The sequence below is a fragment of the Marmota monax genome, unplaced genomic scaffold (genome assembly GCF_021218885.2).
Source record: "Marmota monax isolate L192 unplaced genomic scaffold, Marmota_monax_Labrador192_F-V1.1 WCK01_AAM20220418_F8-fsc00053, whole genome shotgun sequence".
Lineage (NCBI taxonomy): Eukaryota > Metazoa > Chordata > Mammalia > Rodentia > Sciuridae > Marmota > Marmota monax.
This window is the reverse complement of record NW_026693153.1, coordinates 7137862-7163837: the sequence shown is the minus strand read 5'-3', so window position 1 is coordinate 7163837 and position 25976 is coordinate 7137862. Positions and strand designations below refer to the sequence as shown.

The window sequence follows — 25976 nt, the reverse complement described above, 5'->3', positions numbered from 1 at the left end:
GGTCTCCTTCTATTTCCATGCAATTTCCTTTCTCTCTCCCTTTCCCTCCCACCTCTCATCCCTGTTTAATGGTGATCTTCTTCTCATGCTCTTCCACCCTACTCTGTTTTTAGTTGCCCTCCTTATATCAAAGAAGACATTTGGCATTTGTTTTTTAGGGATTGGCTAGCTTCACTTAGCATAATCTGCTCTAATGCCATCTAATGCGATCAAGAAGATAAAATTTCAGTTAAATATTAGAAATGTTTATTAGTAGTTTATGGGCATCTTGTGTCTGTGCTAATATTGTACATTCTCTTTATGTTACAAAAATTTTAATTTTATATCCCCAGTTTCCTATGCTTCCCAGAATGACATCATGTGACCACCAACCTCGAAGGCATTCTCATGAGGATCAGGAATTCCGAAACTGTGCTCACATGCGATATTACAGGAAATGCTCAGTGGATGGGTCACTCAAGGAGTCACTGGAATCAAAAGGAAGCTCTCATTCCAAAATTCAGGAGTTTTCAGAGTCCTTTGAACAGCAACTGCGCTTTAAAACCAAACACTCTGTCTCTCTGGTATGTAACTGAGCTAGTACACATTTAAGCCCCTTGGGAAAGAAAACCCAGAGGTTTTGTCATCCTCAAGTTTGAGGAGCACAAATTTAACTTCTCCATTTACAGCTTGGTAATAAGATCAATGAAAACAACACTGAGTTTATTACAACTAATCTAAAATTAAATATTTTATTTTATGTCAATTTTAAGGAGCATATTATAAAATTTTTGTAATGTAAAATTAAAAATTCAAAACGTAGATTTTTAAAAAAATTTTCCACTGTAACAATCCACACACTTTTCTAAAGCTAGCTACAATAAACAGTGGGTTTTTTCAGCAAATTTTAAAATGTATATAAAGTATTCCCTAAGGTATTATCTCTAGCATCCCACACAAAGGGTACCAAAATTTATGAATGTTAAAGTCCCTTATGCAACATGGAGTATTATTTGCATATAACCTCCATACACTTTACATTCATATATTTTACATTTTCCCATTTACTTTTAAATTATCTCTAATTTTCTTATAATACTTTATACAATGTAAACAATAGATAAATAGTTATTATAGTATATTGATTAGGGAATAATGACAAGAAAAAGAAGGTGTATATTATATATTCAGTACAAACACCATTTTGTTTCCTGGTTATTTTTCATCCTCAGTTGGTTGAATCCACAGATATTAGCCCCACAGGTAGGGAAGATTGGCTGTATCATTTTTTGTTTGGGGACCAAATGAATACTAATGTGTTGGTTTAAATTTCACATATTTGAACATTGAAAGAGCCAGAAACTGCTTTTGTGGCCTAATCATGACAAACAATATTAATTCTTTCACCTCAGTATTTAGAAATTCAATTGACTTATTTTTCTTATAACTTTCTGATTTTCTAAGTGATGAAATGAGGAAGTAAATTTCAAATCATTATTAATAAGTATATCTTGCATAGTGTTTATTCTTAATAAGGTAAAGACCAAATTTGAAACAATATTCACTATACTGTTTTTTGTACTGTTCTGACCAGCATTAGAAACATTTATAACTGCTAAACATGAATTTTGATCAGATAAATACAAGTGATGGGTCTATGAAAATCATCTGGCAGCACATGTACAGAACTAGTACAGTTTTTAAAGTTTCTTTTAACTTCTATCTAAGCGTCTTTGTTTTGCTTTCTGACTTCAATCAATGAATGGTTATGGATGGAATGAGACAATCTAGGTATAAGAAACAGTTTACACCATGGAGTAGCAGACACTATTGTGGTAATAAGACACCTCCACAATGTTCAGCCTGTAGGGCTGAGTTCTGCCACATGACCACCACTCATCACTGGATCCCTAATGTTTACAGTTCAAATAAGGGGGAGGAGAAGGGATTTTATCTGTTTATTTTTTTAAAAATAGAAGCATACATAGATACCATTACCATGTTTATGCATGTTATTTTTGCACAGTAATTCCTTTCAAAGAAATTCCCTGACCATCAACACTGAAGAATCTCCCCTTCTTGGGGCTAGGGTTGTAGCTCAGTGGTAAAGCACTTGTCTAGCACATGTTGGGCACTGGGTTCAATCCTCAGCACCACATAAAAATAATGAAGAAAATAATAGAGGTATTGTGTCTATCTACAACTAAAACTTTTTTAAAAAAGAATCTCCCCTTCTTCATAGTTCCCTACTATATATCACCGTCACCTGTTGTAGTTACAATTTTATTTATCATCATTGTTTACTTCCTTTTAGCCTTATTTACTGATGGTCTATCTACCCCCCCACAGGTGGAATATCTAGAAGGTAAAGTCTCTTCATTTAGTACTTTATCTCCTAATCTTACAACAACACTGTGTGTTCAATACATCAGTGAATAAATGTGGACCACCCGCCCCCGGCCTCCACCTATCCCACTTGGGCAACTTACTGGGGAATGCTAACATGGTTGGAAGTTATTTCTCAATACTTCGTTTTTTCACACAGTTCTCACATTAAAATTTAGTGCAAACTCTAATATTAATATAAGGTAATGAACACAGGGAAGTTAGAATCATTCTATATGTGATCTTGTTTTCCTTATCCAAAAACGCCAGGAGACTTAATTTAACTGTACTGTACGTTCTTTAGCTTTGGTATGTTAGAGCACAAGAGTCATGGTCATGTGCAGGTTGGCATCCTTCTCAGACCAGCAGTGATGCCCAGGACCCTGTATTCCTTCTCTTTATGACTAAAACCTTTGGCAATATGATGATTTGGGGTTATGCTGATTTATTACTAGAAACTAAGAACTGGACATTGGCTACAGGGCAGGGCTTTCCTCATGTCTGGTGGTTGGGAGCAATGGGAGGCACAGAGCTTCTGGTGCATCTCTCCCCTTTCCTGACCCTTCTCTTTCAGGGACCTGAGAGCAGAAAGGAAAGAAATGAGAGAGAATGTCTGAGGATGGAGATAAGATCCCGCAAGAAGGTGGAAGAAGGAAGGAGCTCAGCCAAGGAAGAACCCCGAGAGGTATCCATGGCCTCTCTGGTTGAAAAAGGGCCGGAATAGTTCTTTATTTTTATGTTGTGATGACGGGCGCCACTGGTTGTTTTGGGCCCAGTTCACCATTCCAGGAGGGCAGGATGGCAGCTGCAAAAGGGCATCCCAGATGCTGAGTGACAGAGGTGGGCGGTTGGAATGGGGCTCCTCAAGACGACTTGCGTCACCCTCCAACTGCTTCTGGCATCTTGCTGGAGTGTAATCTGCTTTCTTGCCTTTTCATGGGAATAAAAGAATAAAAGGTATTTTAATAGAGTAAAGTAATTTCGGAAAATGCAAACGAAGATTTTTAAATAGCTACCCACACATCTTTACCAACTCTTCTTCCATGACAACCTCGCAATTCATCTTAAATAAAAGTCATTGGTGTGACTCTTTAGATTTACTTCCTTTTAGAAGTAATTATGTAAGAATGTCTAATAGCCATCATTTAACCAGAACTGGTAATTACCATGCCAAGTATTATCCTGAATGCTTTAATATATTACCTAAAATAATCTTTTCTACCCTGAAGTAGAACCTTGTGTTATTCAGGGTTCTGCAGAGAGGCAGGACCCAAAGGATATACAGAGTGAACTATATGAGATGGATACATTTGGGGAATTGGCTCACATGGCTATAGAGGCTGAGAAGTGTCATGAAGGACTGTCTGTAAGCCAGAGAACCAGGGAAGTCAGTAGTGTGGCTCAGGCCAAGTCCAAAGGCCTCAGAACCAGAGAAGTTGCTGGTCTAACTTCTTACTCTAAGACCAAAGGCATGAGAACCTATGGCTGTTGAAGATAGTGCAGGTGTAGGTCTTTGAGTTCAAAGACTGGTGAACATGGAGTTTTGATGTCCAAGGGCTTGAGAAGAGAACTGTCCCAGTGAGACAGGGGGAGGGAGGGAGAAGAGGATATTTGCCTTTTTGTTCATCTGAGCCTCAAACAATTGGATGGTGTCCACTCAGATTGAGTGAGGGTAGATCCTCCCTACTTCCAGTGGCTCAAATGCCAATGTCTTTCAGAAACACCTGCATGGATACCCTCAGAAGTAATGCTTTGCTCGGATTTGAGTATTCTTCAATTCAGTCAATTTAACACTAAATAATATTTAGTTAGTTAATACTATCACAGATAACTTTTCTCTTTACTTTCTGCTTGAGGAAATTGCAGTATAGAAAAGTTCTGTAGCTTCCAGTTATGTTGGCAAGGTGAGGGCCTGAGTCATTCATTTACTTTGATGGCAGAACTCATGCTCCTCACACAGGACCTCCATTTCTCTTTAGAAGTGGGTCTGACTTAGTGTGTAATGTGCCTGTGAATGATGAGATCTTAGTGGGTAGGTTACAGTTTTGAATACATGGGTGAAGACTGAGTACTTGAGGTCAGCTTTATACTCTAGATTTTAACTTTTTAAGACTATATTCTATCACCATTCTACTCACCCCTCACAAAAAATGGACTGGAACTCTAATACTTAACCTGTTTATTCTTTGTCTCTATCTTGGATCTTCAAACGCCCATGTGCAACTAGGTTTTCCATTTTGTGAAGAAGAAAATCTCCCACATATATTACTTAAACTAGTATTGTAATTGACTGCTACTGTAAGATATCTTTATATAGACAATAGAAGGAAGAGAGAAAAGGGAAAGTCTTAAGGGGAAAATAGTGCAATAAAACTAAAATAGCAACTACCTTGATTGGAATAATTTTGATTTCTATATAGCCTACACCTGCATCCTTTCTGGACTGATATGTCCATGTGACCTTCTTAATACAGTATTACGCTTTTTTCATACATATAATGAAAGATGAGTGAAGGCTATGATATAGTGACTTTGCCTATCCATTGCCACTACTGACTGGGAGGATAGGAGGGGTCCTCTCTGTGCATAAGTCATGCATAGGAGAGTAGTTTCCCTGGCTTTGAGTACTTTGAAGTCTTGTCAAACAAGTTTCGATTCTGGGGGGGCAGTTTGCTCATCTCCTTTTGTTTCTGAAGAGATGTGGGGAGAGATGACCCACACATTGGGAAAGTTAGAAGCCTAGATGAATCATTTTGGCCTAGTGGATGGCTGACTGAGTCAGTAGCTGCCTCCTACTCCAGCCAGGATATCTGGATGCCTGGATTCTTCCCATTTGTAGACTCACGGAAAAATCATGATTAGGAATTTTACAAATGTTTCATCAAACTGGAATGAAGTCATTTTCAACACATGTTCAAGACCATAGTATGTGGAAGTGGTGGACTCCCCGAAAATGAAATTTCTAGTTTTTTTTTCATTTTTGTATCATAAGACACAGCCTCTTGCAATAAAAAATACTGAGTAATAAAAATAATAAGAAACAAAAAGAATTTCTGTTAGTCTACCTACTTAGAGATAAATGTGGTTAATATCTTAGTGTATGTTCTTCCGGAATGTTATCTATGTGTTCACATGTACATACTTCTACATAAAACACTTTTTTCAATCATGTCTCTTTTTTTAAAATCATGTCTCTTTTTAGTTAATACACGATTAACATCTTTTCAGATCAATGAAATTGTTTATTGAAGAATTTCTATGGCTCCTTTTCAATAGCTTCTGACATCATAAAAACCTTTCCTCATACCAGTAGGTATTATCCTTTTCATGCTAGACGTGACCACCTTAGCTGTCTTCCCTCAAAAAAAAACAAAAAACAACCCCCCCAAAAAAACAACAACACAACAAAGCAAAACAAAAACAAAAACAAAACAAAAAACAACTTGAGGATTTATCTACATTAACCCATCTTTTCTTTTTTCTTTGTTTTTTTTTTTTTTTTCATTTTGGTGCTGGGAATTGAAAAATTCTATCTAGGCAGACATTCTATCACTGAAGTACAACCTAGCCCACCCAGTCAATTTTAAGTCTGCTGCAATATGATTTCTGTCCTTACCCTCTGTAGAGATTGTTCTTTTCAAAGCCAGTCATGACCTCCTTACTGTCAAGTTTTATGAAAACATCACTGTATTTTTTTTTGCTTGATTTTCTGGAAGCATTAGACTTAGTTGACCTCTTCTTGAAGTTCTTTCTTTGGTTGTTGACAATTATATTCTTCTGTGTTTCCTTGTGCCTCTCTGATCCCTCTTGGTCTTTGGTTAGGATCCTTATACCTTAAGTAGTAATTTTCTTTTGGTCTCTGCCTCAGCACTTGTCTTACTCTCTTCATTCTCTCTCATCAATCTCAAAATTTCCCGTGGGGTAAGCTACATATGTATTCATGACTCCCATCTACCCCTCTGATGTAGAATCTCTCATGAGCATGAGGCTCATAAATTAACTGTCCCTTGAACATATTATCAGTCGCAGGTTTCATGGAATCTCAAACTCATCTTTTAAAAGCAAGCTTTTATTCCTTGCTGTATTGGTCAGATTTCTATCACTGTGACAAAATGTCTGCAACAGAGAGTGGAAACTATTATTTTAAACTCACCATTTCAGAGGTTTCAGGCCATGGTTGCTTGGCCCTGTCACTTTGGGCCTGTGGGAGGTAGGACATTAAAGTGGGAAGCATATGGCAGAATAAACTTCTCACTCTATGGCGGCTGCGAAGTAGAGAGAGAAAGGAGCAGGGTGGGTGGGTGGGGTGTCCTAATATACCCTCATGCACATGTTTCCAGTGACCTACTAACTCCAACTGACCCCACTTCTTAAAGTTTCTACCACCTCCAATAGTGTCTCCAGCTATGAATCAAGCCTTCAATTCATGAGTCCAGATTCAAAGTCTCACACTTGCCCCGGGTCTGTTCTCTATCTATGTTCCCTATTTTCATGTATGCATCACTTAATGATATCTCAAATATGCACCTATTTGGGTTTAAAATCACTTTCACTCCTCTGATTTTACATCCAACTAATCATCACTCCTGCCTATTTTTCATCTAAATGTCACTCAGATTTACCCAGTTCCATCCATTCTCATAGCTACTAGGTGATTTTAGGTCCTTGACATCTCACTTTGGTTTTGATAAAATAAACAATATTTTTATATAACTCAAATATATTATTAAAATTAATTTCATCTTTTTTCTTTGATGAAGGAGACCATTATAAAATTATTAATTGCATATGTATCTCATTTCAACCAGGCAGCAGTAATCTATATGCTAGGTAACTCTTAAGCCTCTTTTTTTAGGTCTCTTGAATTTTACTTTTTAAGTTTTATTTACCTTAAAATGTATTGTAATTTAATTAATTCAAGGTGTTATTTGGGGTTAATTGGCCTACTTCTAGTTACAAATTTTAAGTAAAGTTTATTATAACTGAATTTGTCCTTCTCTTGCCCTTCTTCTCACCCTTCCTTTCTTCTCCAAATAAAAATGTTCTTGGTTGGTAGAGTGCTTGCCTAGCATGCACAAGGCTTGCACAATCCCCAGCACCACACACACACACACACACACACACACACACACACAAATGTTCACATGTTCATGTTCTCTCCTGTGATGCAGTTTACCTCATGCAGGTTTCATCATATAGTGCAACAGTTTCCTAACATGTCTGTCTTCCCATCTAGGCTGTGAATTCTTAAGTGGCAGAGACTAAATATTAATTATGTTTGCGTTCCCTCAACTCAAAAGGTGTTTATTGCATAGTACTAGCTCAATAGTTTGAGGGTGTGACTGTAAAGAACCAGAGCCCTAAAATTTGAATTCATTTTATTTTAGGCAAGACACTGTCATATATTACTTAGGATCTAGTTAATATTTTATCTTAAAATGCAAACCGTTTTTATTTATAAAAGGAGTATTCAATCCATATTCAAATAATGCAGAAGTATGCAAAAATAAAAAATGACAGACCCCCAGAAAAGTCAAGCGTGGGAATTATGAACTTCATTCAGTTCAGCATTACTGTCACAGCAGTCTGGTTACCCTAGATGGCAGTCTTGAGCTGTTGTTTGGACAGGTAATGCAGGACTAGCCTCAGTGCTTGCCAAAGACAAAATCATTATCATTGTTTTCAAATTGAAAGTAGCAATTCATATTAAAATCCTTAGAGGTAGATTAAGCAAATGAAAGTTTGATAATTTTATGACTTATCAATGCATTTAAAGGTATGCATGAAGAAAGATGTCAAGCTGGTTATCTCTATTGGGCACAAAAAGACAAGATATTAAAATACTGCGCAGATAGTTGACATTTTATAACAATGGGTAATTTTAGACTGGCAAAGGGAAGGACTGTAAGTTCCAAGTTTGTGTTTTGGGTTTTTTTTTTTTCCTTTTTACTCAGACGGGTTATGTGCTGACATCATAACAGTTTAGAGGGAGGCACATATCACACAATGGTGTGAACACCCAATAATCATGCTAATGACCAAAAAGGATCTGTCTTTGGACTTTTCTAGATCCTATTCTAACTTTGGATTGCATAACTCTGTTTTGGCTGAATTCCTGGTGTAGCTTTGGAGCCAGTGACCATATAATTGCCTGAACACAATTTTACCCCACCTTCAGGTATAAATACTAGAAGAGAAACCCAAGAGTGAACTGCAAAACCCCCTCTGTTTTCCAAAGATTGTGCATACGCGTGTGTCCAGCAGCTCTTGGGTGACTTAGATCCCAGTGCCAGTCACACCTAGCTGGAATAGAATCTGCCTTGTCTCATGATTTTTGAGTTTCTCTCCTAACCACTTATTGCCAGGATTTATTTATTCATTCTCAACAAAAATGGATGTGTTTTGATTGCCTGCAATGTGATAGGGATACAGCAATGAGCAAATAGTCAAAAGCCCCTGTCTTCAAGAGGTATAGTACATACAAATTACAGAAACATACTGCATAATGCCATGACGAATAAAAACCATTTAGGAAGATAGAGATGATGAGAATAGTCTTATATATGGGGTTTCAAAAAAAAAAAACGATTTAATGAGAAGACATTTGAGCTGGGGTATGAATGAAATGGTGGGAGAGAGTCTCAGGCAGGGGGCAGGGCAAAGGCTCTGTGGTGAGAGCTAGATGGCCTCCATTTACAAGTAACAAGATTATGCTGGAGTGATCAACAGTGGTATGGTGGGAAATGAGGTTGGAAAGTACCAAGGCCAGATCATCTGTGGTGTAGTTGGCTGTTGGTCTAAAGTGCCATGGGAGGTATAAGGAGGCTTTGAGCAGGTAAGTCACATTGTCTGACTTAATTTCATGGAAAGATGCACTTAATTTCAAGGAAAGAAATATTGCCATGCCACTTCAGACACATTATCGTGCCACCATTATGTTAGCGCTGTGGCTGGTGGTAAGAAGAGTTTCTTGAAGTTGGAAGAAAATGCAAGTGCACTGTTTCCAGGTTGAGAATATCGTTTTGTCAACAGCATGGTGCATGAATAAGGTTATAGAATGAATGTGAAAATGGATACATGAATCAAGAGTTGGGAAATAGAAAATCAGATGCTTTGTCTCTACCTGAAGCCCATGTGCCCTCACCCCTGGGGACTGATGATCAATAAAGCCATTTCCTAGGTATTATTGGTGGGAATGTAGATTGGTGTACTCACTATGGAAAACATGAAGGTTTCCAAAGAAATTAAAAATGAAGCTTCCATTTATGACCCATAAATCCCTACTCTGGGTATATATCCAAAGAAAATGAAATCAGCACCTTGTAAAGACATGTACATTCATTCCCATGTTCACTGAAACATAATTCACAATTGCCAAGGTGTAGAAATAATCTGTTGCCAGATAAATGGATCAGAAAACTGTGGGGAATACATACAATAGAATATTATTTGGCCTTAAAAAAGATTTTACTGCTTACCACAATATGAATGAAACTGGAAGACAGTATGCTAAGTGAAATAAAGGAGACTGTTAATGGGTTAGATATGAGGTATCCCCCAAAAGCTCATGTGTGAGACAGTGCAAGAACATTGAGAGGTGAAATGATTGGGATATGAGACAACCCAATTAGTGAATTGGTCCCCCGATGAGATTAACTGAGTGGTAACTGAAGGCAAATAGGGTATGGCTGGAAGAGGTAGGCATTGAGGGCATGCCTTTGGGGTATATTTTTTGTATCTGGCCAGTGGACTGTCTCTCTCTGCTTTATGATCATCATGTGAGCCACTTCCCTCTGCCATACTCTTCCACCATGGTGTTCAGCCTCACCTTGAGTCCTGAGGAATGACTATGAGACCTCTGAATGTGTGATCCCACAAATAAACTTCTTCCTCTAAAATTGTTCTCATCAAGTCTTTCAGCCATAGTGGCAAAAAGAACTGACTAAAACAGAGACATAGTAAGGAAAAACTTTTGGAGGATCTCATGCATATGTGGAATCTAAAAAAGGAAAAGTATAACATACAGAGTATGTTAGATTTTCATCTCTGTGACAACACCTGAGCTAAACAACTTAAAAGGAGAAGAAATTTATTATGGCTTATAGTTCCAGAGCTGTATTTCAGTCCGTGGTCATTTGGCTCTGTGGCTTTGGGCCTGTGGTGAGGCAAACAGCATGGCTGGGAGTGCTGTGGGGGAGAAGGCTTTTCACCTCCTGGTGGCCAGGAAACAAAACAAAGAGGATGGGGCCACCCAAGAGCTGCTTCAAGTTCACACTCCCAATGACATCACTTTCTTTTATCAGGCCTACCTCTTAATGTTTCTAGCCCTCCCATAATGCCACAGGCTGTTGACTGAAGACTTGAATGCATGGACCCTGGGGGACATTTAAGATCCAAACTGTAACATACAGAATAAAACGTTTGCCGCCAGGGGTTGGGAGTGGTGGAGAAAATGGAGAGGGGTAGGTCCAAGGATACAAGGTAGATTTGTAGGATGACCAAGTTTGGACAGGTAATGTACAACTTGAATGCTACAGGTAGTAAAATCATGCTGTGCTTGGGATTCTTGCTAAATGCTAAATTTTAGCTGCTTTTGCCACAAAACAAACAAAAAATCATGAGTAACTGAGATAATGGATATGCTGATTTGCTTCACTGTAACAATCACTTTGCTATCTATTTGTGTTTTATAACACCGTAATGTGTACCTTGAATACACACAATACATTTATTTTAAGAAATTAGGAGTTTCAGTATGGAAGACAGGAAGGCAGTTTTCTATGAAGGAAACTTACCATGACACATAAAACTAGGGAGGGAGGAAAAGGAAAGAAACAGAGCAAAAAAAAAATTTGATAAAATGTTTATTTTTTCATTAAGAAACAAAACCCAAGATTTCCTTAAAAGATGAGGATTTAATGAATTAAATTAAATTGATAATAAAGGGATATGTGGAGGGGGAAGAAAGATCCTAGGAAGACCTACTACATGGTTGCTATGTTTTGGAAGTGATACGTGCGAGTTCCACAAAGATTCATGGGTTGGAAGCTTGATCCCAAGTGTGGTGACCTAAGGGTGCATGTCTTTAAGTCATTAGAAAAACTGCCCTCCGACAGGATTCATTTAGTTCTCATGTGATCCTTAAGCTCTCTCTCCTGTTATGAGTGAGCCTACCCACTGAATTCCTCTTTGTCTTCCCGATTGACTATGTGATGTCTCTTCCCACATGTGCTCCTATCATCTGCCGTGCAGCTTTTGTTAGAGTCAGTGCCCTCCTTTTCTGACTTTCAGCTCCCCAAACTGTGAGCTTTACAAAGGGTATTTCATTACAGCAATGAGAAATGGACTAAAACAATGGTCATATGTAAGTGTCAAATAAAAGATGCAGACCACCATTATTATGGACATGAAATCCCCAGGAAAGCTGTCACCACATCCTCTACCAACAATGCCATCTTTGCATCTGTGCATGGAGCATCTTGCTCTCCTCATTGCTAACCTAGCTGCAGAATTCGACAGCTCTTCTATTTCACTTGTGTACCAAAGCATTGATCATCAATGAGTTTTACTTAAGAATTTTTGGAGAAGACATAAAAGATAGTTTAGATCACATACCTTTAAGGAAATTATATTTTTTTTTAAAAAATCCCATTTGGATTATCTTCCTTTCCAAGTTCATTTTCCCCATCTAGGTTACTAGGTTCCTACATTTCTGCCACAATATTCCTTCTATTAAAGCCTTGTCTATACTCAACCTACCACCTCGATTTTCTTTTCCAATATTGTTTAAAGCAATTTCTCTGTATTCTTATGCTTGTCCTCTCCATTTATCTTGGTGGTCAGCAAAATAAAAAATCCTAAAATTAATTGTAAGGTATATTCCATCTCAACAGGAACTTTGTATTTCTTCTAAAATTAATTATTGTTTCAGTTGATAAACAAAAATTTTATGAATTTATTATGCTTACATGATGCTTGGAAATATGTGTCAATTTTAGAATGGCTAAATTAAACTAATTAACATATGTATGACTTCACATATCTCTGTTTTTGTGGTGAGGACGCTTAAAACCTACTCTTAGAAATTTTCAAGAATATGATACATTGCCATTAACTATAGTCACCAAAGAATAGATCTCTTGAGCTTACTCTTTCAATCTAACTGCAATTTTGTATCCTTGGATCAACATCTCCCCATCCCATACCTAGTCCACGGTAACCACCCTTCTAATCTCAACTTCTATTAATTCACCTTTTTAAGCTTCCATATGTAAGTGAGATAATGCAGAACTTGTCTTTTTTGTACTTGGCTTATTACACTTAGTATGAAAATTTGTAATTCTATCCATGTTGTCCAAATAACAAGACTTCATTCTTTATTATAACCGAATACTACACCATTCTGCACATTTTCTTTACTCAGTCTTCCATTAATGGACACGGAGATTGTTTCCTTTTCTTGGTTATTGTGAATAGTGCTGCAATGAACGTAGGGATTCAGGTATCTCTTTGACATACTGATTTAATTTCCTTTGAATATATACCTCGTAGTGGGATTGTTGGATCATATGGTAGTCCTATTTTAATTTTGTAGGAAGCTCCATACTGTTTTCCATAAGGCTCTATTAATTTATGTCAATATAAATTAAGAATGTGAACTGGGAATTTTATATTTCTTATTCATCTTTGTACCCCCAATATCTGACACCCAGCAATCAGTCACCATTTTATGGAATGAATGAACAGAAGAACTTTGGTAAATTTCTACTCTTAGAATCTTTGGGATATTACTCTCTGTATCAAGTGGTTTATTAAAATACTTCCTTCAGATTCATATATTTTATCCCCCAAGGGAATTTCTGGTAGATGCAATTTATTTTACATAACTTTAAATGAGAAGAGCATGGACCAAGGTGGGAAAGGTATTAAGGGGAGATTCGGGACTCCAGGGTAGTACATAAACTATTATGAAGTGATCCAAGCTTGCAGTTTCAAAGCATTCTGGCGATTGTCACAAGTGCCACTAGTTAATATTATTGTCTGTCTCAACTATTTCAAAACCTGTCAGCTCTGTTTTTTGTCATTAGTTGTTTCCTACCTCATTGCACTCCACACATTACATCCTCAGAGATAACTCACCACAAAAAAAGATTGTGCATCTGTCAAGTGTGAAGACCTTGGTGGGCTCCTTATTGGTTACAGAATTAAATAAACTCCTTCTAGCATGGCATAGAATACCCTGACTAACTGATTTTCAGCCCTTCATGGGGAGGATATTGCTTTAGATTCCTTACTTTCTTTCCACCCTTCTTCTTCTTGAGAAGTCTACCTTCATTCACAGCATGTTTATCACTTTTGCGTAAATTGCCTTCAAGTGTTTTGGTGGAGAGATAGGTACAATGAATGAAAACTTCAAAATTACTATTGTGTCTGTTTGTTTAGGCTCTCCAGTTGGGATGGGCACTGGCTAGCCACTCATTACAGGGTAATAATAATGTTGTGTACGTGGATGAGCCCCTTTTACATGATGAAGGAGCCAACCAGGACTCTTCAGGAATCTCTTTCATCTCTGAAGCACTTCTGTCATCTGTGATTAGTTAATGTGTGTTTACTGCTCATGGTGTTCTCATAAACAAATGGCTTTTCTTTTTATCCCTTGCCTCAGAAACACAGTAATATGGTAAGCCATGATTCCCAGAGAAGTACAGGAGCAAACAGAAAAATCCATGAGAAGGAAGGGGAATGAGAGAAAAAAAAAATCAGAGAACTTTTAAAGATCATTTGATTTAAGACTGCTCAGTGTGAAAGCTCTTTCGGGAACACCTCTGCAGTGTGTCTGCCTGGTGTGTCCCAGCTTTTTCTCCATCGTCTGAGGTCAGGTTCTAGTGGTTGACATTGTTGCTATCCTGCTATACTCCTCTTTGCTCATAAAAAAAAGATTCTTTCTCAGCCTGAGTTGAAATGTGCATCTCCAGTGTTTCATGCACTCATTTTCTTTGCCTCAGGTGCCCTGGAGCAGATGTCTAGCTCCTCTCCTAATGATGGCACTATAGTTTCTGGAGGAGTCTGTTCATGCCTTTATCTTGCTGGTCCCATGGATCTCCTCAGGTTAATATCCCCATATCATCCACCATTCCTCACAAAGCCTGAGTTCCTCAACCTCATCTGAATCTTTTATGGGTTTTCTCTTTAATGTATGGCATCCTTAGCAAATAAATAAATAAAGCAAATAAAAACAAGAGAGAATTTTAAATAATTATATTGGCAAATGTTTTGAAAAAATTAAATCTTGGAACTTGGGAGAGTAAGGTAAAATATTAAAAGTACATATCTTCTCAATAATTTTTGAAAGTAACATTTGTCTCATGAGAATTAAAAATATTATTATCATTAGGATGTAAATTTTCTTAAAGAAATTGATCTAAGAAGTAATAACCATGAGATCAAAGATTTTCACATAACAATGTGTTTACAGAATTATTTAATTTAAAACCCCTATTGTAAATAGCTTATTAAGGTATAAATGGCATATAATATACTGCGCATATATTTTTTTAATTAAAAAAAAGTTTTTTTAGTTGTAGTTGGACACAATACCTTTATTTTATTTATTTATTTTTATGGGTGCTGAGGATCAAACCCAGGGCTTCACATGTGCCAGGCGAGCACTCTACTGCTGAGCCACAACCCCAGCCCATACTGCACATATTTTAAATGTCCAATTTGATCCTTCTTTCTATTCTGGTTATTTCGTGGATGTGTTTTTGGTATATTTAATAAATCTTTCCCTAACCTAAGGTCACAAAAGATTTTCTCTTTGTATTCTATGACTTTTGTAGTTTTAGGTTTTATATTTAGGTTTATGATCAATTTTGAGTTTGTTTTTTGTATATATTTCATATTATGGATAGAGGTGTGGTTAAATTATTTTTTCTCTTGCACATGGATACCTGATTGTACCAACAATTTATTTAAAACTATCCTTTCTTTGTTGCATTTTTTTTTGTACCTTTCTTAAAGATCATGGAACTTGCATGTGAATATTTCTTGACCTGCTATTGTGTTCTATTGATCTATTCCATTATTTTATTTGAAAATATAATGTTTTCCAAAAAAAATATAGTAATTGAAAAATTTGAAAGGCATCCAAAAACCACCCAAAACACAACTACTTATACATAAATGTGGTAAATATTTTTCAATTATTTCTTTTTCTAAGTTTTTTTTTATCTTTGTTTTCAGAAGTAGTCTTAAATCCTTTGAGAAATTAACTGTACTAATCTACCATCTTTTCTTCTTTGCTCCCTTCTTCACTTCCTTCCTCCTGTCTATCATGGCATAATGGTTTAGATATGAGGTGTCTCCCCACACCTCCTGTTAATGCAGAAATGTTCAGAGATTAGATTATGAGAACTGTGACCTAATCAGCCCATCCTAGTTTGAACAGACTGACTGGGTGATAACTGGGCAGGAGAGGTGTGGCTGGAGGAGGTAGATCACTGGGGTTGTGCCCTGGAAGGATTCCTTATTCCTGCTTCCCCTTCCCCTTTCTGGCCAGTGCTTCTTGGGCCACCATGAGTGGAGAAGCCCTTCTTCCATGTGATGCTGTGCCTTGAGCACAGAGCAGCCAAGTCAGGAGACCATGAACTGAACTGCTGAAACTGTAAGCCAAAGTGAACTTTTCCACCTGTATGTTGTACTTGTCAGGTGTTGTGGTCACAGTGACCAAAAACTGACTATCATAGTGGGTTTATATTTTAGTAAAAAATCCATTATGTAACCAATTTTTCCTCCTCTCTCCTTCTATCTTCTTACTCTCCCTTTTGGACACTTCTTCATGTTAGATGGTTAGATGGTTTGTGTCCATGAAAGTGTGTGAGAGAGAGAGAGAGAGAGTGTGTGTGTGTGTGTGTGTGTGTGTGTGTGTGAATGTGTGTGAATGTGTGAGATAGATACAGAGAATGTGTGTGTACTGGTCTGCATGTCTTAGGGATTAATGCAACTGGAAGATCGGTTAAATTTGGAAATATTGATAAACACATATCAAATTATATAAAGTATATTAGATATATTATATATATTTTATGGAAATCTGTGAATTTAATGGATTATGCATGTATGTTTGTGTATGTGTATATATGGTATATTGTATTTGTATATATATATAGTATATATGTATATATACACATATATAATGTATTATATGCATAATATATCTAATATAAAAAATATATAAATATATGTATAAGATATACATATATATGCATATATATATATATATATATAAAATACCAATACAAAAATATCTCCAAGTTAATTTGAGCCAGATTTCTTACTGTTAGAGAAAGGAGCTATATAAATGGAAAGCGGCCAGTTGTGAGTGTGTGTGAAAGGATTTTGAATTTGCCCCTTAGTGTTGGATTGAAATAGGATGTTTTTAAAAAAATGTACTTGTTCTTTTTAGATATGCATGACAGTAGAGTGTATTTTGACATATCTTCACAGAAGAAGTATAACTTCCTATTCTTGTGGTTGAACGTGATGTGGTTGTGTATCCATATATGAACATAGGAAAGTTATGTCTAATTCATTCTACTGCCTTCCTAATTCCATCCCTCCTCACTTCCCTTCACTATCTTTTGTTTAGTCCAATGAACATCTATTCTCTGAGCCCCTCCTTATTGTGTGTTAGCAACCATGTATTAGACCTTTGATCTTTTAGGATTAGCTTCTTTGATAGTCTCCAATTCCATTCATTTACCAGCAGAAGTCAGAAAGCCATTCTTCTTTATGGCTGAGTAATCTTCCATTTTGTATATTTGCCACATTTTCTTTACTCATTCATCTATTGAAGGGCATAGGTTGGTTCCATAGCTTAGCTCTTGTGAATTGAGCTTAAACATCGATATGGCTGCATCACTGTAGTACGCTGATTTTAAGTCTTTTGGGTACATACTGAAGTGTAGGATAACTGGGTCAAATGATGGTTTCATTCCAAGTGAAACAAGACATTTTAAATATATACAAATAAATACATATGCAAATTAATAATGAATACAAATGTACTTACATATATCTCTATGAGACTAATTATGTGCATATATCTTTAAAATTTTCTTTTAACCTATATATAATTAATATATTGCTATTTTTTTAGTAGTTTAAGAGTAAGTTGCTGACAAGATGCCTGATTATACCTTGATACTTTGTTGTATGGTGAAAAAAATTATGATACTTTTGTGCATAGACATTATATAACTATCAACATCAATAAATTTACATTGTTGAAATATGTTATACATACACATATGCACACTCTATCCATGGAGAGGGACTAGAAGCAATGAAATCTCAATATTACTGAGCTCATGGTGCTCCCAGATCTCAGTTTCTTAATACTATTTTCCACCAAAAGGAACCAGGGATATTTGTAGAAATTTCTGACTCCAGGGCTGGGAAAGGGAAATGCCAGTTGAGCCTGGAATACCTTCTTGTGCCAGCAAGTAAGACAGTGTACAAAGAATGATAGGTACATATTGAAAGGACACATGAGGCATGTTGAAAGGACTCTTACCAAGTCTAGGACAATTTGAGAATCAACATATACAATTTTACAGTGGTACCCATAATAAAGTAGGAGGAATCCATACAGATTAAATAATAAATAAGCAAATAATTGTGGGAGAAGGTAAAGCTAATCTTTCAGTAGAATGCCTATTAACAAATGTAGACATTGATTCAAAATATTTTTTACAAAGTTTTTATTAATTACTTGAGTAGAAATATATATAAGTATAATTAAAGAAATCTGTATCATTTACTTCACCATAGAAAACCTGGCAGACATCATCTTACTGAGGGATAAATGATGACGTTCCCAGTAATGGAACAGTTAATGTCGTGCATGTTCTGATCTGATGCACTGAGCAAAGGACAACATCCCTTATCTGGTACTGCTGCCCCAAAAGCATAAATCATGAGGAAACATCAGGAAAACCTCAATTGAGAGACATTCTACAGAGTAGTTGGCCTGGGCCCTTGAAAAAAATCTAGTTCATGAAAGGCAGGGAAGAAAATAGTGGAAAACAAGGTCAGAGCAGGCATCACAGTACCCTGACTGGACAGGATGTGTGGGGATGGCCAACAGATCAAGGTGAAGCTCCTGAGATTTTATCATTCATATATATATATATATATATATATATATATATAAATTAATGTTAGTCTGCCACATTGTCATGGATAATAACAAAGTAACAAAGAACATGAGTCTCTTAAGGAATAGGTGAAGCACAATTTATTACCCACAGTAATAGCAGCAGCTAGAGTATCAGAATTTGCCCAAATCCTAGAGGTTGACACAGTAGGGCCAGGTGATGCCTGAACATGTTGTGTGTTCCTGAGCTTAGAAAACCCCAATATTTTATAATGGTTGCAAGAAAATGCTTCAATCTCTTCTCAGGAAGGAGGACTAATTTTTATTATTAACAGAAAGATCCTCTCCTCTGGAAGGAGATATTATCTCTATTTTGCAAAGTTGTTTGCTGTACAAAAATGCCTGAGAAGATAGTATGGAGTGAAGGCTGTTGGTGTCTCTACTTACAATACATGCATAACGGTGACACCTGAGGAGAATTGTTTCCTAACCAAATCCATGCCTTGCCTCCATACCATCTTTGCTTGGGGCAAAATTTCCCACCAATATGCCATTCCATCAGCCAATCTGATTAACCTGACCAAAGGGGCTGGAACCACATCTGCTTAATTAGTCTCATGTAGCACTGAATTAAGGCTACCACCAACAGGACTCCAAGCGACAGGAATCTTGCACTACTGACCTCAAAACCATCTCCCTCCTTGTCCAGGTTCCTGGCTCACAGTAGTTGCACAAATGCCACAAACCATCAGGATTTACCTCAAAAGGTCAACTGATGTTCTTTTTAGGTTTCTGTGTTCACCTTTCCACTTGGCACATGACGTTAATCTAGATTTGGTATTAGTGATTGCATAGACTCTACTTTGGTCTGAAAAGAGAAAGTTTGTCATCCATAACAATTCTGGCCAGTGAGCTGAATCTGAGTTGAATGCCTTTGAAAACCCAGGTGTGTCATTAATGACTTCATTTTAAGTAGGGGTAAATCTTGTAACATCTTTTCTTATAGAGTGAGTGCAGGGAAAACTGCCAACAGGGAAAATTGCCAGCAGGGTGTGCCTAAGTACTGAAACACTAATGCCTCTGGGAAGCTTCTCCAAGTAACCAAGGATAGTCTCCTTTTTAAAACAGATATCACACATGATCTGTGGTTGTGTTTATTTGAACAGTTGCAGGTCTCTCTTGACCACTCCTAGGAGACAACTCACCATGTTTCTGGGAGAGAAGGACGTTAATGCCCTGTTTCTATTCAACAGGTGCGGCCTTGGGGATGCACCAGGCACCCCAAGAAAGACCAGGGTTGTTGATAAGTGTTGGGGCCCTCAGAAGAACCTACATCAGTGGGGGATATGGAAGTAAATGACAGTATTTTCAATGTGGCCTTCTGGCTAGTTTGCTGATTCCTAGTTAAGTTTGAATAATCGAAGTTTATCCTTGGTTTTGGAAAGACTGCCTGTGTTGTGTCCAGTCCTGTTGTGGGCCAGCCATGGGCTGTGTGTGTGAACTATGAGCATTTGAGCACATGGGAGGACTGGTCTGATGTTGTGGGCTCTTTGGGCTGTGCAACACATGTGTGCACTTTCCTCTTGCTCTGCCTGCATTCCCACACAGCACCTGGGATGGGTGTGCCTTTCTAAGATACCAATCAATCTACTGACCACAAGACATCACGAAGCTAGACTCAACCCTCTGAAACCTGACCCTTTGCCTTATTTGAAAAGAACATTCCATTGAACCTTCCTCTGTGTCCCGCTCTATAAAAATAAAGAATCCAGGTGCAAGCGCTCTCTTTCCAATGGACCTCTAAGGTTGAGAGCCATCACTGGGCCCTCAGAAGAAGGTACTTCCTGTGTCTGTGTGTAATTATTTCTTGACAATCCAAATTCACCTGGAGTGATCCTGAATGATTTAGTTGTGTGTTGCAGCACAGTTCAACACATTCTGTTTGTCTATGCTGCTAGCTAAATAGTATTTGTGAAGTGGTGACTGAGAAAGTGAAGAAGACATCTAAAGGTGACAGCAGGAGTTTTCTGTTGGAAGGACAGGAGCAGGGCCATCCTTTCTGTTTCCAGTAGACTTCTTGGTAAGGTTAAGGGGGATGTCTATAGTCAGTTACAGTTAAGATGATTGAAACAATTTGGGAAAGTGGCATGGAGGCATTTTCCTTTTAGAGGAAGTTTCCAGGTGACTATGAAGAACAACGTATCATTTACGTTCCTCCCTTTTCTGTTATCTCAGTGTCTAAGATTTTCCCTCTTCAGGTGCCAGGTTGCTGCTGTCCTTCCATGTCTAGAAAAACACTGTGTCCATAACTTCACCTCTTTCCAGTCATCCCCACTTCACACTAATTCCTTTTGTCCAGAAGGTCAGGTGCAAGAGGAACAGCACATCTTAATAAAGCCCACAGAGATCCCTTGTGTCCTTCACTTGAGCTGGCACAGGTTACTGTGGGTGAACTCAGTGAGCAGAGTACTCAGCCAAGTGTTCATTAATTATCCTTGTGATCTAGAACCAAGTCAGTCTATCAGGTTAAGCTGCCACCCAGAGGGTGTGCCACCCTAGCTGGCCAGTGATGTCATTAAGGAAATGAGTGAGATCTCATGTCTAAGAATGCTCAGGACAGAATCACGGATTTTGAAAATACTTCTGGATAATACTTCACCTCCTTCATCCAGAAAACCCCAGGTAGCAGCGGAGAGATGATCTCTCCCTAGGGAGGGCTCTTCTCAGTAATGAAAGTTTATTAAGTTGTGTGGACTGGGAGATGGTGAGGGAGACAGAGTCAGAACAATTTTTTAATTAATTATTTTGAGGTCATGTTAGATGCATATGTAGTTGTAGAAATAAAACAAAGACATCTCATGAATCAATTACCCAGTTTTCCCTAATGTTAACATTATAGTATAGTACCCCAACAACATCCCATGGATATAGCCAAACCATAGAACATTTCTATCACCACAAAATTTCCTGATGTTTCCCTTTTGTGGACCCACATAATTCCTTCCCACCCAACTCCTCCTAGCCCCTGGCAGACACTTATAATCTGTTCTCCGTCTCATAATGTTGTCATTCTATGATATTACATAAAGAAAATTGTGAAGTATGTATGGAAAGCATCCTTACTTTTAAGTTAAATATAATATTAGCTGTAGATACTTTGTAGGTGCTGTTTATCAATGTTTGGAAGTTCTCTATTCTCATTTTTCTGAGCATTTTTTATGGTGATTTATTTTGTCAGCTGCTTGTTTTACATTAATTGAAGCATTCCAGTGATATTTCTCTTTAGGCTGTTACTATCATGGATTGCATTAATTATGTTCTGAATAGGAATAATCCTTGCATCTCTGGAAACAATGCCATTTAGTTATCATGGATAATTTTATATATTGCTGAATTCTCTTTGTTATTGTTTTGTTTGCATCTCTTCTTAATATTTATTTTTTAGTTGTAGTTGGATACAATATCGTTAATTAATTAATTAATTAATGTTTTTATGTGGTGCGGAGGATCGAACCCAGAGCCTTAGCCGTGCAAGGCGAGCACTCCATTGCTGAGCCACAACCTCAGACCCAGGACTTTGCATCTTTACCTTGTTATAGACTGGTAAGAGTTAAAGATACAATTCCAGTTGGCTTTTTTGGGTGTGGGAGTGAGTGAAGCCATGGTTTTGACTATGGAGTTTGGTTGGAGTGGTTATTGTATAAAAAAAAATATTTATTTATTTATTTGGTCTTACTAGGCTGCCCTTTATGTGGTACCTGGCTATAGAAAGAGCAGGTTATATTAGAGGTGTGTGTGTGTGTGTGTGTGTGTGTGTGTGTATGTCCTTGGCATTTCTGACTTACTTACTGGTTGTGGTAGTCAGCTTTTTGTCACTATGATAAAATACTGAAGATATTAAACAACTCATAAAGAGACATTTCTGTCTCCAGTGACCCTCTTCTTTGCAAAATGTGCAGTGGTTGGCTTCCTGTTCTCTAGGGTCCTCTGGATCCCCCTGATCAGGAGGTCATGAGACTCACCAGAGTTGTAGGGTTCTTAGAGAGGTCCCATTGTTCCCTGGGTCCTACCTGAGTCAAAAATATTGGCTGCTTTTTCTTTGGCCTTTTTTTAATTCCTTGACTTTGGTTTTTAAGTTTTGATTTTAAACATTCAGCATCAGTTTCATCAGTCTTAAAGTGGGAGAAATGGGTTATAACATCAATGTCTATAATTTTACAGTTACCCATTCCATTTAATTGGGGTCAATAATAGTACTGGAAGTCTGCATTATAGCCTGTTTGTCCCATAGGTGATGATTTATTTTCTTAAATCAGTTCAGGTTGTTTTGTTAGAAATAGTACTTCTGCAAAACACTAACAGGCAATAGTTATAAAAGTTTTACAAGGAATAAAAAATGAACACTAAAGTATCTTTTGTATCTATTTAGCCTCTACAAAGACCTGTGTATTTATCAGCTCAATTACATACAAGTTTTACTTAAAAAAAGACTCTTACAAACATAAGTACTATTCACAATTTACCCAAACCTTTACTTAAAGTTTTGTATTTGTCCCATTTTGAGATCATAGTAATCTTTACAACAACAACAAAAAATCTGTCTTTTTGAATGCTACTTTATATAAGCTTAGTTCTAGTCTATTTTGGAGCCATCCTAACATGGAAAAGGATGAGAGGCAGAGCCTTAAGGTGAGGCTGGCCTCATGACAAATCTTAAAGTGTTTTATATCTGAATCTGATCTTTGCCTCTTTTTTAAAAATGTATAATTTCACAAAATGTCATCTGTCGTTGCCTGAGTGTATCTGAATATCAGTTAACATAATACAATATTACATCTAAGACTTGAATCAAATATAAATACTAAGAGAGTTTTTAACTTCCTTTTTGTGGAAAAAGTGGCAAATTGTTTTTATGTTCCATACTGTCAACCTTTGAACAAATCAGGCTCTCCTTATTACCTTCTAAAAATTCATTTAAATTCCCATCACAGTAAAAAGAGTAACACAAAATTTATATATAACTTATTGACAGCAGGTTACCTTTATTCAGTTACATAGCATTAAATGACATAAATAAACACCAAGTCAAATTTGTTATTTCTAAATAAATTTGAAGAAGACTATTGCTACAATTTTTGTTTGGAGAACACCAACTTGGTAAAGTGCTCTCTTAAGCTTTACATTTTAAAAAGTCTGTATGTTTAAAGAACATTAGTATACCAATACATCTAAGACATCTGTATCACAATTATACATATGTCCTTATGTTAATGAAATTTAACTTTAAAGTAAAATATAGAATCCATAGTGTATGGTAACAATAATCACAGGTCTACATGGATTAGCAGTACTAACAAAAATCAAAGGGTAGCCTTGAATCTCTTATACATTTAGGAAACAGTGTTAATGACCAAAAATAGATTTGATTAGAGTGAATGGATATAAGAAGAGTTCTTCAAATAACAGGTCACCCTTCTATGTCAGATACAATGTATAAAAGAGAACACTTACTGGTTACTTTGCTGGTAAGCCTACATAAACTCTCATTTTACAAACTTTACATAACAGATAAGACTCAGACAAACATAGTTCTCAGATGTATACATCTCTTTAGTCACATGTATTTAGGGTGTCAATTATATTGTAATAACTTAAAATAACAGTTATTTATTTAACCAGTTATGAAGTAATTATTTAATAGACTTTAAAACAGTTACAAACCTTAATTCCTTTAAGACTTCATTGCCCTCAGTAATAAAACCTCACAGAAAAAAGAAAATTATCTTGATAGATAAGAGCAGATCAATGTTTTAGACTTTGCTTCATAATCGGTACATTAACATTTGAATAACTTTGTGCTAATTATAACCAATTTAATCATATACACAAACTTTTTGAGACTTACCTTCCACAAATCTTCTGCAACTTACTTAGACATTCTGCAACTTGTTTAAATCCTTAGTTTTGTCCTTTCTTTCATTTTGGATTTTAGCACAGGAATATTACTTTATTATACAAAATACTTTCTCATACAGAAACATTTCTTTTACATGCTAATGTTCTGTACTAAAACATAACTTCCTTATTTCTCTTTTCTGGCTTCAGACTCTTTTTTTTTTTTTTTTTTGGTGTGTGTGTGTGTGTGCGGGGAGGGGGACCAGGGATTGAACTCAGGGGCACTCAACCACGGAGCCACATCCCCAGTCCTATTTTGCATTTTATTTAGAGACAGGGTCTCACTGAGTTACTAAGTACCTCACTGTTGCTGAGGCTGGCTTTGAACTTGTGATCCTGCTGCCTTAGCCTCCAGAGCCACTGGGATTATAGACATGTACCACGGCACCTGGCTAAACTCTTTTTTAGATTCATATTCTGAAACAATCCTTGAATGTTATCTGTGCATTTAATTTACACAACAAATTTTATCCCAGGCAATCAGGCATATACAAAAACTGTGCTTTAATCTTTTTTCTCCCAGGTTCCATTCAAGGATTTGGAGCACAGGATATTTTTGAGCCTAATCTATCTTCTTCTTCTTCTTCTTCTTCTTCTTCTTCGAGAGAGAGAGAGAGAGAGAGAGAATATTTTTAATATTTATTTATTTTTTTTAGTTTTCGGCAGACAAAACATCTTTGTTTGTATGTGGTGCTGAGGATCGAACCCGGGCCGCATGCATGCCAGTTGAGCGTGCTACTGCTTGAGCCACATCCCCAGCCCATAATCTATCTTCTTTATCATTATCATAATACTATCAACTTTAAGTGAGTTCCCCAATGTCAATTTTATCCAGAGTCTCCTTTGGGGTATTTCCTTACACTAGGCATTGATATTCAATGGGGTGGGGGGCTATCCATCCTTTGCTTTAGGTATTCTTGAAGATCCTTTTGTAGAGTTTGCCAACAAACACAGATTGGCTTTAGTTTCTGGTTTCTCCATTTTTGGGTGCAGTTGTTTATCCTGTCAGTATCTCCATGTATTTGGTTTGATGGAATACTGTTATAGAAAGAATTTATTTGTCCCAGTAATGGATATCTCCTAGTCAAATAGGATATTCTGTCAGATCTTAAAAGGTGAGACCATTCTTGTCACCAGGTGATGAACTAACAGTTCTGGAATCTACTTCCACACTTTTGTGGCCAGAAGCCTCCACCTCCATGAGTAAAAGGGGCTGGAGGGTAGAAGAGAGGCCAGGTCCTCTTTGTCCATTTTTCTATAGCCCAGACAATTTTCCTGGGATTTTCTTTCCCCAGGCCAGGGCTAGTGTTCCTGACCCACAGTGAGATGATCTGTAGCTGCTTGAGGCCAGGATGAGAAACAGTGTTGGGACTGCCAACACTAGGTTGAAAGTATTTAAACTTTTTAAAAACCCTTTCTTCTATTCTGCTATCCTTGCATACCAAAGACAGTGCCTTTTTGAATCCTCAATTTAGTTTCTGACTGTTCAGACTCTTATCAT

General features: G+C 37.1%; 1 protein-coding gene and 1 non-coding gene across 8 annotated transcripts in view; one reads left to right on the top strand and one right to left on the bottom strand.

The window, feature by feature from the left end:
* The window catches only part of Lnp1 (leukemia NUP98 fusion partner 1), a 29019-nt gene extending 25568 nt beyond the window's left edge, over positions 1–3451 (top strand). For all 7 annotated transcript variants that reach the window (XM_046455314.2, XM_046455309.2, XM_046455313.2 and 4 more), the window contains 2 exons: positions 333–563; positions 2939–3451. In XM_046455314.2, the coding sequence (XP_046311270.1) occupies positions 333–563; positions 2939–3088 (381 nt within the window). In that variant the 3' untranslated portion in view covers positions 3089–3451. The remainder of the gene's footprint in view (positions 1–332; positions 564–2938) is intronic.
* A 4861-nt stretch (positions 3452–8312) lies between these two features.
* Positions 8313–8413, bottom strand: LOC124100091 (small nucleolar RNA U13). The gene has a single exon (XR_006854155.1). It is a non-coding gene; the product is annotated as a small nucleolar RNA U13 (small nucleolar RNA).
* Between the last annotated feature and the right edge of the window lie 17563 nt (positions 8414–25976).